Below are 17,255 nucleotides of genomic sequence, written 5' to 3'. Positions count from 1 at the left end.
TGCTTATGGCTCTATACACCTCATTGAGTGTGGTCTTAGTGCCAGCGTAGGTTTGGGGTGGTAAACAGCTACGTAAAATATGAGTATGATATGATGAAAATATGATAACTCTCTTGGTAAATAGCATGGTCCACAGCTTATCATGAGGTATTCTTACAGGTGAGCAGAACCTCGAGACTTCCTTAATCTTAGAGATAGCAACAAAGAGACCCACACCACTCCCCTTGAGCTTGCCTGATGCTGCCGTTACTTTCCTGCTGACTTATAGGAAAAACAGCTATAATATTATCCATGTCCTTGTTCAGCCAAGTTTCCGAGAAAAACAGGATATTACAGTTCTTCAGGTCCCGTTGATAGGATAGTCTCGAACGGAGCTCGTCCAGTTTGAACTCCAATGATTCACCAATTGAATACAATGTACAGGTGGATTATTTACTCTCCTCTGTACTTTCCTCAGTGTACCCGCACGTTGGCCTCTATATCGTTGTCTCTTTCTCTACCGATTGTCAGGGATTAGGGCCTGGTCTGGGGTGAGCAGTATGCTCTGTGCCGTTGACTCTTTGAAGTAGAAATCTTTATCCAAATTGAGGTTAGTGGTTGCTGTTCTGATGTCCAGAAGCTATTTTCGGTCATAGGAAACGATGTTGGAAACATTATGTACAAAATAAGTTAAGATCTGCACAAAAAAAACACAAAATAACAGAATTGGTCAGTAGCCCGTAAAACAGCTGTTATACATTCCAGCGCCATGTAGGTTTACAGTGAACATCCTCAAAAATGTAGGGCAAATGGGCTCCCATTCCAGTTCAACAACTGAATAAAAATAGCTACTGATTGGTTTCTTTAAAAAAAGTACATTATGACAACTTGTGTGTACTGAGGGAACAAAACAAAGGGGATTTGATAGCTGGGAGACCATTGATTTCCTTTCCTCTGATGTTCAAATTACATTACGAAATCAATATGAGTAGATAATGAGTAAAGATCTAAGATGTGACACAACAAAGCCACAATGTGTAGTAAATCAAAGATTGTGAGGAAGGTAGGTAGGGCCTAGATCGTGTTTGCCATGGCAACATGAACTCAACAGAGTAGAAGGTGAGTGGTTCTCACTCTGCTAGGCACGTGGCATGATACCAAAATGTAGGGTTACTTGTATAAACTCAGTCAAATGATAATATGAGTGAGATATTTCACTTTATGGAGATTTGCTCTAGTGGATTTTCTAACTGAAGTACCAATCACAGCTACTCTTGGAGACAGACAGGTTGAGCGGCAAATGAGGTGAGCCCCTCTCCTCTTCATAACACACCACTCGTTCAACCTCCTGTCATTTTTATGCAGGCCTCTCTTCCTTGAGCTCTTGAGAGCAGGGAAAAGCAGGGAGAGATCTCACTCCTATTATCATAGATCATAGTTCTACACGGCATGGTCAAATTTATGTGGACACCCCTTCAAATGAGTGGATTCAGCTATTTCAGCCACACCCGTTGCTGACAGGTGTATAAAATCGAGCACACAGCCATGCAATCTCCATAGACAAGCATTGTCAGTAGAATGGCCCATACTAAAGAGCACAGTGACTTTCAACGTGGCAACATCATAGAATGCCACCTTCCAACAAGTCAAGATCAAATTTCTGCCCTGCTAGAGCTGCTCCGGTCAACTGTAAGTGCTGTTATTGGGAAGTGGAAACATCTAGGAGCAACAACGGCTCAGCCGCGAAGGGGTAGGCCACACAAGCTCACAGAACGGGATCACCGAGTGCTGAAGCGAGTTCAAATCGTCTGTCCTGGGTTGCAACACTCCCTACTTCCAAACTGCCTCTGGAAGCAATGTCAGCACAATAACTGTTTGTCGGGAGCATCATGAAATGGGTTTCCATGGCCGAGCAGCCACACACAAGCCTAAGATCACCATGTGCAATGCCAAGCATCAGCTGGAGTGGTGTAAAGCGCGCCTCCATTGGAGCAGTAGAAACACATTCTATAATGAATCACACTTCACCATCTGGCAGTCCGATGGACAAATCTGGGTTTGGCGGTTGCCAGTAGAACACTATCTGCCTGAATGCATAGTGCCAAGTACAACATTTGGTGGAGGAGGAATAATGGTCTGGGGATGTTTTTCATGGTTCGGACTCGGCCCCTTAGTTCTATTGAAGGGAAATCTTAACGCTACAGCATACATTGACATTCTAGACGATTCCGTGCTTCCAACTTTGTGGCAACAGTTTGGGGAAGGACCTTTCCTGTTTCAGCATGACAATGCCCCTGTGCACAAAGCGAGGTCTTGACTGAACTTGACTGGCCTGCACAGAGACTGCGAGATGAGTGGTGATATTTTTGGGACTAGTCTGGCTTCAGAGAACATGTCTGCATTATGAGGGAAGTCTATACATCCCCCGTACAGTGTGATATCGAAACTATTTCTTTGAAATACACAACATGACCAAAAGTATGTGGACACCTGTTAATCGAACATCTCATTTCGAAATCATGTGCATTATTATGGAGTTTGTCCCCCCTTTGCTTCTATAACAGCCTCCACTCTTCTAGTAAGCCTTTCCACTAGATATTGGAACATTGCTGTGGGGACTTGCTTCCATTCAGCAACAAGAGCATAACATGCTGACCAAACCGGACGCGTGCGCCATTGTGCATGCCTACGTCCGCGTGCACCTTTTTACCTGAAATGCACAAGGTCCACTACTCCGACAATTAATCCACAGATAAAACGGTAAACAAAATTTAGTTTCTCATCATCTCCCCTTCCTTCGGGCTTCTTTTTATTCTTTGGACTTCATATGACGGTTGGCAACCAACTTTACTGTGCATTACTTCAACCGACTTGGAGTGAGGACCTCAGTTAATCTTTCAATCACCCACGTGGGTATATGCTCCTATAAACCAATGATGAGATGGGAGAGGCCGTACTTGCAGCGCGTTGAACATTATAAATAGAACCAATTTCAATTTAAGCGCCTGGCCACGCAGACACTCGTTGGCGCGCACAAGCAGTGTGGGTGCAATGATCGAATAACATGTATGTGTACATTTATGTCACATGCGACGAGAGCGGTGTGGTCAGTATGGAAGTGAGGTTGTGCACTGATGTTGGGCGATTAGGCATGGCTCTCGGTCAGTGTTCTAATTTATCCCAAAGGTGTTCGAATGGGGTCAGGGCTCTATGCGGAAAGGTGAAGTTCTTCCACACCGATCTCGACAAACCATTTTTGTTTGGACCTCGCTTTGTGCATGGGGGCATTATCAAGCTGAAACCGGAAAGGGCCTCCCACAAACTGTTGACACAAAGTTGAAGTCACAGAATCGTTTAGAATGCTGTAGCGTTAAGATTAGTTTGCTGACAAGGCTACTCCAGTTGTCATAGAAACGACGGGTATGTGTGCAGTGTTGTAGGCAAATTGGTGGTGGCGCTTGTGCTTCCTATCACTTAGAAGTTATGTACAAGCTAAAGTGACAACAATGCCTGCCATGGATGCTTCCCAGTTGCTTTGAATGTTCAAAATCATAGGGTAAGAACACCTTTAAAGCCTCAAAGGATAACATGGTCCAGCTTTCAGAAAGAGTCCTTTAACAACAGGTCATTTTTGGCTAGCCACAGCAGTCAATTAGCTAGCTAGGTAGCTGTTTAGCTTTCTAGCACATTCACATTTGTTTGTAAACAATTAACAAGCTATTAGTTAGCTACCACATGTTCTTGTCAAACTGTCGACGGAGTAGCTAGCAAGCAACACGATATGCTGATTAACAGTCTAAAACCACTTGAGGGCAAATTCATCAGATTTGACCATTCATAAACAAGTCACATGGCCAGGAACCAGATTTGAAGGTGGTTTGAAATGTGGTTTGAAATAACTGATTCCATGTGATTTTTGGCTGTTCAGACTGCAGGAAATAAACAGATTAGAATCAGACAGGCAAAGAAATAGGATTTGAGTCACTTCAAACTTCCAATGTGAACAAGGCTTTAGAAAATCTGCTGGAGTGAATTCACATAAAGTGAGATATCGAAACTATATATTTGAAATAGAACCCACCAATAAGGATATCAGCCAAGGCAGCAGCATATAATGGGTGTGGATGTGCAGAAACTGGAAAGTGGCCATTTAGAGTATAGTATAACACTGGGCTACAGTAGTAATAATGATCACAGGCTTCACACCTCCACTCCTGTTTAACTCCCATTGAACTGTACTGTATATAAGAATATGTATATATGAATAGTGTGTAAATAGTATTTTTGTTATCTCTTAGTGTCTTTCCTATATATAACTCTTATTAATTGTAATTTTTTATTTGAAATGTTAAGTTGTTCTAGTCTTTTACTGTTCTGTACTTTGTCATGTATTTATGTTTTATATGGACCCCAGGAAGAGTTGCTGCTACATGTACAGTAGCTAATGAGGCTCCTAATATACTAATGTGCTTAATTTCTAATGATAAATGCTTAATTGCCATTTAGGTTGGTTAACTGTTTAATCCCTTCATGCCAGCGTTGATATGCCGGCAAAGCCCACATAATACTTCGACACTGCAGTTAAAATATCTTGCCTGTTTGGAGTATATGGACACTTGGGTCGACAGGTGCAGTATTGAAGGTGGTAACGGTGTAAATCGGGGGTAAACTATGTCTACGTTTGCCAATCCAGTGGGCTCTGTTTTATTTTATTTTCAACAGATTAAAGTATGTGTGTGTGTACGGGCTTTAAAATGTATCTGTGTGGTGCAGTAAAATAATCCCTTTGGATTCGTCATTAATAATGCTTTTCATAATTTCAGAGCTCATTATTTGACACAATTAAAATGATTTAATACGTTATATTTGAAAGCATACGAAGCGTGAACCCATCACTGTGCACTGCTTTTTAAGGCCCGGGAATTAAGGTTGTGGTGTGATAGTGGAGTTCTGTAATGACAAAGTCCTGTTTCCCGTTCAAATGGAGAGTGTGAGAAGGTTAAAAAGAACTTTTGCTTTCTTGTAAAACTGATGGATTAATTGCATGCACAATTCGTTGACTACAAGCTGTTGTGTTGTCTGCTTAAGCGGCTTTTACAGAGCCACAAAATATGAATTTCAAGACTATCAAAGCTTGTTTCTCTGATGTTTGCCTTTAAAAGAGAGCTAACAGAACAATGGTGTCGAATTCTGAATCCTGCATACCAATTATATTGTGCTTCTTTCAATGCAAATCCTTACTGATTACTAGTGTTCAATTACACTCTCATTTCCCAGTTGAACAACATAGCTTCACCTTGCAACCACAAATGTAAATCTGTTTGGTTGGAATGAATGAAAACAAAACAAGAGAGCATGGTTATTGACTTAGTCGGTTTACCTTCTGGACTGTGAAGGTGCGAATGACGTACTCGGCCAGTGGCTCTGTCTCGATCAGTGTCACCTTGATATCTCCGTACACATCAGTCTCGTCAGGCCAGTACCTCACGCACTTCACCTGGGAAGAGAAACATACATGGTCAAATCCTTGTCTCTTAAAGAGGCTGTTTGGGACTTTTGCTTCTGGAGTGCAAAAGTCAGTTTTTTGCTCCTGAAATGGACAGAACAAATATTACACAGGACCAATCATTTCATTCTATTTCTGTGGTTGATAGTATATTCATAATATACAAAGATGCCTAATTGAATGGCATTGAAAACAAAACAAGTAATTTGTTGTTGATTTATTGTGAACATGACATTTGTTGTGAACTATTTGTTGTTGTGAACAGTAATGGTATGAGGTGTAGGGAAGGGGAATATGAGCTATGATTGACACACCCTAACCTATTAAACAAGTGGATTTTCACCAAGTGTTTTTCGAGCAGTGGGGAAAGAAACAGCACGGAAATCCATTCAGTATAAGAACGTTGATGGTTCTGCAATAACGTCACAAGTTCTTAGCCACTTGGCAGTGTCCCCAGAGTAGTACTCCTCTAACACCTTTCAAATCCGCTTTGATGAACTCACCCTGCCCACTTCCACCAGGTTCGTAACCATGACGATACTGCCAGAATTCTCTTGCCAGATCATCCTCCAGAAATCTCTCACCGTCTCCTGCATGGGGCCTGGAAGCAGTGGTGTAAAGTACTTAGGTAAAAATACTTTAAAGTACTACTTAAGTCATTTTTGGGGTATCTGTACTTTACTATTTCTATTTTTGACAACTTTTACTTTTACTTCACTCCTAATGAAAATAATGTACACTGCTCAAAAAAATAAAGGGAACACTAAAATAACACATCCTAGATCTGAATGAATGAAATATTCTTATTAAAGACTTTTTTCTTTACATAGTTGAACGTGCTGACAACAAAATCACACAAAAATTATCAATGGAAATCAAATTTATCAATCCATGGAGGTCTGGATTTGGAGTCACATTCAAAATGAAAGTGGAAAACCACACTACAGGCTGATCCAACTTTGATGTAATGTCCTTAAAACAAGTCAAAATGAGGCTCAGTAGTGTGTGTGGCCTCCATGTGCCTGTATGACATCCCTACAACGCCTGGGCATGCTCCTGATGAGGTGGCGGATGGTCTCCTGAGGGATCTCCTCCCAGACCTGGACTGAAGCATCCGCCAACTCCTGGACAGTCTGTGGTGCAATGTGGCGTTGGTGGATGGAGCGAGACATGATGTCCCAGATGTGCTCAATTGGATTCAGGTCGGGGGAATGGGCGGGCCAGTCCATAGCATCAATGCCTTCCTCTTGCAGGAACTGCTGACACACTCCAGCCACATGAGGTCTAGCATTGTCTTGCATTAGGAGGAACCCAGGGCCAACCGCACCAGCATATGGTCTCACAAGGGGTCTGAGGATTTCATCTCAGTACCTAATGGCAGTCAGGCTACCTCTGGCGAGTACCTGGAGGGCTGTGCAGCCCCCCAAAGAAATGCCACCCCACACCATGACTGACCCACCGCCAAACCAGTCATGCCAGGGATGTTGCAGGCAGCAGAACGTTCTCCACGGTGTCTCTAGACTCTGTCACATGTGATCAGTGTGAACCTGTTTTCATCTGTGAAGAGCATAGGGCGCCAGTGGCAAATTTGCCAATCTTGGTGTTCTCTGGCAAATGCCAAACGTTCTGCACGGTGTTGGGCTGTAAGAGCAACCCACACCTGCCCTCATACCACCCTCATGGAGTCTGTTTCTGACCGTTTGAGCAGACACATGCACATTAGTGGCCTGCTGGAGGTCATTTTGCAGGGCTCTGGCAGTGCTCCTCCTGCTCCTCCTTGCACAAAGGCGGAGGTAGCGGTCCTGCTGCTGGTTTGTTGCCCTCCTACGGCCTCCTCCACGTCTCCTGATGTACTGGCCTGTCTCCTGGTAGCGCCTCCATGCTCTGGACACTGCACTGACAGACACAGCAAACCTTCTTGCCACAGCTCGCATTGATGTGCCATCCTGGATGAGCTGCACTACCTGAGCCACTTGTGTGGGTTGTAGACTCCGTCTCATGCTACCACTAGAGTGAAAGCCCCGCCAGCATTCAAAAGTGACCAAAACAACAGCCAGGAAGCATAGGAACTGAGAAGTGGTCTGTGGTCACCACCTGCAGAACCACTCCTTTATTGGGGGTGTCTTGCTAATTGCCTACAATTTCCACCTGTTCCAGTTGCACAACAGCATGTGAAATTTATTGTCAATCAGTGTTGCTTCCTAAGTGGACAGTTTGATTTCACAGAAGTGTGATTGACTTGGAGTTACATTGCGTTGTTTAAATGTTCCCTTTATTTTTTTGAGCAGTGTACTTTTTACTCCATACATTTTCCCAGACACCCAAAAGTACTACATGTTGAATTCCTAGCAGGACAGGAAAATGATCAAATTCATGCACTTATCAAGAGAACACGTGGTCATCCCAACTTCCTCTGATCTGGCAGACTCACTAAACACAAATGCATCTTTTGTAAATAAGTGTTGGCGTGTGCCCCTGGCTATCCGTAAATAAAATAATACTAAATAAAATGGTGCCGTCTGCTTTGCTTAATATAAGGAATTTAAAATGATTTATACTTTTACTTTTGAGGCTTAAGTATATTTACAACCAAATACTTTTAGACTTTTACTCAAGCAGTATTTTACTGGGTGTCTTTCACTTTTACTTGAGTAATTTCCTATTAAGGTATCTATACTTTTACTCAAGTATGACAATTGGGTACTTTTGTCACCACTGCCTGGAAGGAGAAAAGAAAGCAAGGATATTATCAAGAAGTATTGGACAGAGATGATCATAACAGGAACCAGGAAGTACACATAGGAGCCAAGTGTTTGAATTGTGTCATTATGCCTGCATTCAAAATGGTACCCTATGCCTGAGAATGGCACCTTCTATCCCCATAAAGTGCACTACCATTGACTAGAGCTTTCCATTGGCTTCACAATGCAGTTATACTTTCTGAAGAATCTTGACATCACCGTCTCATCCTTCATTATCTGATCCCAGAAGAAGAGCAACTTATCCACTGCACAACCATGCCCACAGTCAATCTAAGATAACCCCCAATTTGTTATGAAACTAAAGGAATGGTGTCTTAAATTTGTTATTGGCTTTAACTGTGTTTTTCTTTTTATAGGGCAACCAAGTAATTACCTCCCCTACGTCTGGGAACACTTTTCCAGCTGTCTACTGTCTTTACAGACCTCCCCTCCATCCAATGTAATTACCTTGTGTGGCGATGTAATGTCTTGGTCTATGATACCCCTGTGAGAAAGAGAAGAGAAAAAAGAAAACTCTAAGGTGTACTGTAACAGCGCAAGGTCCTTTTCAAATAAGATCAAATCCGAGCCTCTTAATTTTCCTATCCGCCAAAATAATAGCCAATTCTGTCATATTGTTCCATCGAGACAAATTGCCTTGTTCAAATGAATATATCAATTTCATATCATTAATATGACATTGTCATTTAATCATATCAAGTGGAAACGTGCGTTAAAAAAATACATTTTCATATTCATTCATACTATTGCAACCACTGTTAGATAAATTAACAATCAACACAGTCGAGGCTCCTAGGGCTAGAGCCAGGCATAACAGTCAATTTTACCAGCGGATCCTGGCACAATCGACCGTCATTGTTTTATTAGAGGAAATGGGGCTTGATGACATGATTATAGATACAGCTGTAATGCCGACTTATACTGATGCCGTTTCTCGAAGTGCAGGGCATTCACAGCCCCCTAAGCATAATAGAGACAATCATATGGACATTGTCATTATCGTCATTGCAGGATGCTTTCATCCAAAGAACAGCAAATACATGCTCAGAAGCGTTGTGTTTGCAGCAGATAATATGTCAACTAAGGCACTGCATCTCAGTGCTAGAGGCGTCACTACAGACCCTGGTTCAATTCCAGACTGCATCACAACCGCCTGCGATTGGGAGTCCCATAGGGTGGCGCACAATCGGCGCAGCGTCGTCCGGGTTAGGTTTTAGCCGTCATTGTAAATAAGAATTTGTTCTTAACTGAATGGCCTACTTAAATAAAGGCTAAATAAAAAATAAAATAGAGGCACATAGCAGCATGATCTACTACAGTACCCATTATGCTCTGTGCAATGTTTGATTGTATCTTAGTAAAGATCTGTAGTGAAAATAAGACATTATGATAAAAAGTAGCAGTCCATTCCCTTCACGTCTCCGCTGCCTCATACTTACGTCTATGTAGTTGGCATTCATGTAGTCTGAGTGGGGGTCTCCATCTAGCAGTTGCAGTCTGACACGAGTGTGGTCATCTGTGGGGTCAAATATTCACAAAGAGCAAGCCTAAAGTTACATTTACCCATTTAAGGTTCACACAACAACACCTGAACACCATGTCTGAGGACTACGCCTGTGCTCCAAATGGCACCCTATACCTTACTTCCTTACATAGCCCTGGTCAAAAGTAGTGCACTAAATAGTGAAAAGGATGCCATTTAGTACACAGGTGCTGCTACCACAGATTATATGCAAAACACACCCTTGGGAGAGAGACTGATTTGTAGTATTCTAATGACAAAATACCCATTTGTAGGCACCGTTTAAGCATCAGTCACTCTGTGTAGTATATTAAACCCATGCTACCGATTACAGAGACATGTTTCTTCCTCTTTGTCAGCGAAACGATTTCCATCTCGAAACTGCCAAAAGCACCACTAGGTCCTTACACAGAGAACATGACTAATCTCACTGCATGATTGAATTAGTTACTTCAACCGCAAAATCTACCTATCTCTCCACAAACACATGACCCATTACTGTAATTTTGACATGTTAAATCTTCAGTGTGAGTCCACAGGGCTTCCTCTTGGCAATGAAGTGACTGATGGTGATGGCAGTGGTGGCGGGGTCTGTTAGAGGAGGAGGAAAGGACCTGATGATGATGGGAGGATGGGTAACACACTGCTTTTGTCTCACTTTGATTTGTGTGAAGTGCAAATGTGCTGGCACCGCAGCATGTCTCATGACTGATTTGGTTGAAAGGCCCAGCAGCCAGCCAGCCAGCAAGGCATATATTGACGAGGATAGATTCATATCTGCACTTATCATAAATATTGGGGTTATTTTCTTTCTGATCTCTCTTTACTGGGCAACGATGGTTAAAAACCAACATTCTGTTGGTCGGCCGAGCGACTCTCCTCTTTCCCCTTTCTACCTCGCTTCTCACATAACCCCCTTAAGCCAGGAGACCATCTGCATGCACCCTGCCACAGATGCACGGCATGCAGAGAGACAGAGGTAACTAAACAAGACTGTGTCAGCTGTCACAACAAAAGCCTGCCTAAGGGGGGCCTCTCCTCAATCCGTGCCCAGAGTGGTGCGTATAATTGGACTGGACTGGATGCTCCGGTGTGGATGCTGGCTGGGGATGGACTGGCCAGGGTAACACTTTATTTGGATAGTCCATCTGTAGTAAGGTTGAATCCCGGAAACGGGTTACCGAGATTTACCCCCCAAACACACTCACTTTTCCAGGGATAAATAACTGTGAGAAACCGGTAAATTATGATACATTATTTATATCAACAGTATGACATGAAATGGAACTGTTAAATTATAAGTGATAACGAAATCTGGCTTTTCTATGGCCTTCTCTCTGCTATCTGACGCTGATCTAACGCTCAGGGTAGGGAGCGCAGTTCACAGCGCATCGCATAATAGTAACTTTTTTTCTTGTGACTGGTAGGCCTACATTTTCATCAGCATAATCTATTCTACAGTAATATAAGGACTGAATGCACATCTAATTTACGCATCTCCATCTGGCTTTCAGGGGTCACCTTATTTGTTAATTATTGCAGCAGCAGAGTTTTAAAGGAGCCAATCACTTGAATATCATTGCTTCAAATTAGTTAATACGCAAGCATTCTCTCGCAATCTTTCGCTCTCCATTAATTACATTCAAATTGCATCCAAAATAGATAATCCTATTAAAAAATATTTTTTTTTATATGTTGGCAAATTTATTGAACATTAAATACAGAGATATCTAAATTACATAAGTATGCACACCCCTGAGTCAATACATTTACCTTTAGCTTCGATTACAGCTGTGAGTCCTTCTGGGTAAGCCTCTAAGAGCTTTGCACACCTGGATTGACTGAAATAATTCTTCAAGCCTTGTCAAATTGGTTGTTGATCATTGCTAGACAACCATTTTCAAGTCTTGCCATAGATTTTCAAGCAGATTAAGTCAAAATTGTAACTCGGCCTCTCAGGAACATTCAGTGTCTTCTAACGCCAGTGTAGATCTGGCCTTGTTTTAGGTTAATTCATCTCCCAGTGTCTGATGGAAAGCAGACTAAACAAGGTTTTCCTCTAGGATTTTGCCTGTGCTAAGCTCCAATCCGTTTATTTTTTATTTTGAAAAACATCTCAATCCTTAACGATTACACGCATACCCATAACATATTGCAGCCAAAACTATGATTGAAAATATGGAGAGTGTTACTCAGTAATGTGATATATTGGATTTGCCACAAATATAACACTTTGTATTCAAGACAAAAAGTGAATTGCTTTGCCACATTTTTTTGCACTATTACTTTAGTGCCTTGTTGCAAACAGGATGCATGTTTTAGAATATGTTTTATTCTGTACAAGCTTACTTCTTTTCACTCAATTAAGTTAGTATTGTAGAGTAACTACAATGTTGTTGATGCATCCTCAGTTCACTCCTAACACAGCCAATGACTAACTATTTTAACGTCGCCATTGGTCTCATGCTGGAATCCCTGAGCGGTTTCCTTCCTCTCCTGCAACTGAGTTAGGAAGAACTCCTGTATCTTTGTAGTGACTGGGTGTATTGATACACCATCCAAAGTGTAATTAAGACCTTCACCATGCTCAAAGGCATATTCAATGTCTGCTCTTCTTTTTTTTTTACCAATCTACCAATAGGAGCCCTTCTTTGCGAGGCGTTGTAAAACCTCCCTGGTCTTTGTAGTTGAATCTGTGTTTGATATTCACTGCTCGACTGAGGGACCTTATAGATAATTGTATATGTGGGGTTCAGATATGAGGTAGTCATTTAAAAATCATGTTGAACTATTGTTATTGCACACAGAGTGTGTCGATCCAAGTAATTATGTGACTTAAGATATTTGTTACTGCTGAATTTATTTAGGCTTGCCATAACAAAGGGGTTAAATACTTATTGACTCAAGACTAATTTCATTTTCATTCTTCATTCATTTGTAAAAATTATAATAATATAATAAAATTATAATAATTCCACTTTAAAAATTATGGGGTATTGTGTGTAGGCCAGAGACAAAACATCTCAATTGAATCCATTAGAAATCCAGGCTATAACACATTAAAATGTGGAAAAAGTCTAGGGGTGTGAATACTTTCTGAAGGCACTGTATATTTAGCTAATGAATGATGGGTTATGCATAAGATTTAAACTTATAGCCTCTCTCTCTTGCACAATATACACCTGCGCTCCATTGGCCTTGCCTTAAAAAAAACACTCCTTAGCACTTGGACTCCCAGGTGCTTATAATAATAGATTTTTCAAAGAGAGATACAAGCTCTTGTTTTCTGAATGTTAAATACAGCAGCCCAATTGAACTCACTGGGAGTTTCAATAAAGAGAGAATGCGCGATGGCGGCAGGCTATAGCAGTTTTTTAATCAGCCTATCGCCCATAACCACGCAATCTTTGTGAAGAGACGTGAAAGCCGTCGACATCTTATTCTACTACTATATCATTCAAGCATGCCATTACAATGATGAAGATCAAGGACAATTACACTTATTTCATTTAACTGTAAAAAGCAAGGAAGGAATTAAGCAACAATAGAGAGAAAGAGATTGGCTAACATTAGGGGAAATTATGAAAGGTAGCCCAGTGGGGAGAACAAGTATTTAATACACTGCCGATTGTGCAGGTTTTCCTACTTACAAAGCATGTAGAGGTCTGTAATTTGTATCATAGGTACACTTCAACTGTGAGAGACAGAATCTAAAACAAAAATCCAGAAAATCACATTGTATGATTTTTAAGTAATTAATTTGCATGTTATTGCATGACATAAGTATTTGATACATCAGAAAAGCAGAACCTAATATTTGGTAAAGAAACCTTGGTTTGCAATTATAGAGATCATACATTTCCTGTTGTTCTTGACCAGGTTTGTACATACTGCAGCAGGGATTTTTGGCCCACTCCTCCATACAGACCTTCTCCAGTTCCTTCAGGTTTCGGGGCTGTCGCTGGGCAATACGGACTTTCAGCTCCCTCCAAAGATTTTCTATTGGGTTCAGGTCTGGAGACTGGCTAGGTCACTCCAGGATCTTGAGATGCTTCTTACGGAGCCACTCCTTAGTTGCCCTGGCTGTGTGTTTCGGGTCGTTGTCATGCTGGAAGACCCAGCCATGACCCATCTTCAATGCTCTTACTGAGGGAAGGAGGTTGTTGGCCAAGATCTCACGGTACATGGCCCCATCCATCCTCCCCTCAATACGGTGCAGTCGTTCTGTCCCCTTTACAGAAAAGCATCCCCAAAGAATGAAGTTTCCACCTCCATGCTTCACGGTTGGGATGGTATTCTTGGGGTTGCACTCATCCTTCTTCTTCCTCCAAACATGGCGAGTGGAGTTTAGACCAAAAATCTCTATTTTTATCTCATCAGACCATATAACCTTCTCCCATTCCTCCTCTGGATCATCCAGATGGTCATTGGCAAACCTCATACGGGCCTGGACATGCGCTGGCTTGAGCAGGGGGACCTTGTGTGCGCTGCAGGATTTTAATCCATGACGGCGTAGTGTGTTACTAATGGTTTTCTTTGAGACTGTGGTCCCAGCTCTCTTCAGGTCATTGACCAGGTCCTGCCATGTCGTTCTGGGCTGATCCCTCACCTTCCTCATGATCATTGATGCCCCACGAGGTGAGATCTTGCATGGAGCCCCAGACTGAGGGTGATTGACCGTCATCTTGAACTTCTTCCATTTTCTAATAATTGCGCCAACAGTTGTTGCCTTCTCACCAAGCTGCTTGCCTATTGTCCTGTAGCCCATCCCAGCCTTGTGCAGGTCTACAATTGTATCCCTGATGTCCTTACACAGCTCTCTGGTCTTGGCCATTGTGGAGAGGTTGGAGTCTGTTTGATTGAGTGTGTGGACAGGTGTCTTTTATACAGGTAACGAGTTCAAACAGGTGCAGTTAATACAGGTAATGAGTGGAGAACAGGAGGGGTTCTTAAAGAAAATCTAACAGGTCGTGAGAGCCAGAATTCTTACTGGTGTCATGCAATAAAATGCAAATTAATTACTTAAAAGTCATACAATGTGATTTTCTGGATTTTTGTTTTAGATTCCGTCTCTCACAGTTGAAGTGTACCTATGATAAAAAATTACAGACCTCTACATTCTTTGTAATTAGGAAACACTGCCGATTTTGCAGGTTATCAAATACTTGTTATCCCCACTGTATATGCATCAGCCTACTAATTATAAAACATTTAAATTAAAAAATGTAAATCACATTTACTAGACTATAATTGTAACTTTGTAGGACACATTTCCTGGACTAGTATCCCATGTTCTCTCGCCACTTCCTGGTTTGAATGAGGTGCGCAATTCCAGTCATTATAATACAGTATAATATAATAAAGTACAGCAATACAGTCACACTCAAAAATGTTAGCCTACTGGAGCTTTTAATTTATTTACCCAAGAGAGCATAGCTACACCTATGGGCTTTTATGTTTTTCTGTCATGTGTCATATGCGGTAGCATGTACAATATACTATATATGCTGTATTGGAGAATGGCACAATCATTTGGGCTTTAATGTATCGCTCATCAGGCTCAGGTGGCATCTGGTTTGAATTGTCATGCCGATAGAACACTCATATGCCTTGAGCACCATACGCCTCAAGCATACTCCCAATAAAACCCATTCCTCATACAGAGGGGTCCTGAACTCATTACTGATTCATGCTACTGACTCCTCGACTGAACTATTGATTCTCTTTTGCTGCTCTGTCATCTTTTTTACTGTTTCTTGTAAAAGTTTGGTGCAAGGGATTGTTTACTTTGGACTTTTCAAGAACTGGAATTCTGGGGAGCAGTTTGGTCTTGAGTAGAAGGCATTTCTGATTTTGTAAACTAAATTTGTATTGTCTTTGTCTAGGTCTATTCAAATCCAGACATATCTTTCTGCTTTATATGCTTTAGAATGACACTTCAGTTTTGGTGGGAAATACTGGGTTACCTTGGAGAAAAGTGATTTATTCTCAGGATGGAACATTTGCAAAATACCGGGAAAATATTCAACCCTAATCTGTTGATGATCTACAGACTATTTACAGACTATAAATAGAATGTAAACTAACTATCCCTAACCCTAAAATGAACCCTTACCCTAACTCTACCTCTAACCTTAACCCTTACCCTTATTCTAAACCTAACCGTAACCGCAGCAAGCAGTTGCTTATTAACATATAGTTTGTTGATAGTTTGACCATCTGTAAGAGCATCTTACCTATGGTAAAATATTAATCATCTTCTCCATCAGGATTACTGAGCAGGATTACTGGGTCTTTCATTCCAGCCCTGACGCACCCAAACCAGGATCCTGGATGACGGCTGGCAGGGGGTTGTGTGAAGGAGGCAGGACTTTCTTGGCGCCACACAGTACCCCGCTCACACAAGGTTTCCCTGTACAAGCCTCCAGGCTATAACAATCATATGCCTTGAGCACCATACGCCTCAAGCACACTCCCAATAAAGCCCATTCCTCATACAGAGGGGTCCTGAACTCATTACTGATTTATGCTACCTAGTCCTTGGCTGAACTATTGATTCTCTTTTGCTGCTCTGTCGTCTTTTTTTTACTGTTTCTTGGAAAAGTTTGTTGCAGGGGCTTGTTTACTTTGGATTTTTCAAGAACTGGAATTCTGGGGAGCAGCTTGGTCCATATGAACTTGAGTGGAAGGCATATCAGAATTTGTATACTAAATTTCTATCGTCTTTGTCTGCTGTCTATAAAATTCTGTCTCTGAGACCTGCAGAATATCATAATCACCATTTCACATTCTAAATCAGGCAAAAGTCAACATTGTGCAATTCTATACATTTTGCCATGGGGCATAGAGAAATGTTGCCCTTTTAAGGCATGTTTGCTGCAATTCTACACATTTTGCAATGGGCCGGAAAGAAAATGTGCAGTTTTACAGCTAATTTCCTAAAAATCTTCTTATTTTGCCATAGAGTAGAGAGAAATGTTTGCAGTTTTTAACATGAAATCTGAGTGAGAGTGAGTGAGAGACCCCCTGTTACTGACCCCCTGCTACTGCAAGTTTAAATAGCTAGCTACTAGACTAATTTACCAATCTACAAACATTTTACTGGCATGGGCTAATTGAGTGACTATCAGTGACTGACTTTACAAAAAAAAACTGCTGATGCACAAACAAATTGATCCAATGACATGGGCCGCCAGTTGTCCATGCCTGGTCTAGGACTACAGTGAAAAGGTATGGCATGTTTAAAAACACAGCAGCGTCAAAAATAATTGCTGATTGAGGGGACCTGGCTTCTCTGTGTAACGAGTGGTATGTCACAGCTCCATTAATCACTAAAGCCTATGTAGTTTCCAGAGAGTTTATACATTGCCACTAAACTGTCAATGTGGCTGAACGCATTATGGACTTTAATAGCCTGTTAAAGTCAGCCCTCCTGGAGTTTCTGCTGTCAAACAGGCAGAATGCTGTTTCCAAGCTGATTGTCCCG

The 17,255-nt window shown here is 41.6% G+C and overlaps 1 protein-coding gene across 5 annotated transcripts in view; it reads right to left on the bottom strand.

Moving 5' to 3' along the window:
• Positions 1-17,255, bottom strand: part of LOC110527653 (receptor-type tyrosine-protein phosphatase T) — a 511,724-nt gene that overhangs the window by 47,209 nt on the left and 447,260 nt on the right. For all 5 annotated transcript variants that reach the window (XM_021609068.2, XM_036983141.1, XM_036983142.1 and 2 more), the window contains 4 exons: positions 9,687-9,763; positions 8,695-8,731; positions 5,989-6,086; positions 5,360-5,476 (listed from right to left, as the gene is read on the bottom strand). In XM_021609068.2, coding sequence (XP_021464743.2) covers positions 5,360-5,476; positions 5,989-6,086; positions 8,695-8,731; positions 9,687-9,763 — 329 coding nt within the window. The remainder of the gene's footprint in view (positions 1-5,359; positions 5,477-5,988; positions 6,087-8,694; positions 8,732-9,686; positions 9,764-17,255) is intronic.

This window comes from Oncorhynchus mykiss, chromosome 7, assembly GCF_013265735.2.
Source record: "Oncorhynchus mykiss isolate Arlee chromosome 7, USDA_OmykA_1.1, whole genome shotgun sequence".
Lineage (NCBI taxonomy): Eukaryota > Metazoa > Chordata > Actinopteri > Salmoniformes > Salmonidae > Oncorhynchus > Oncorhynchus mykiss.
Note: the sequence above shows the minus strand (reverse complement) of the source record. Positions and strands in the feature narration are given on the sequence as shown.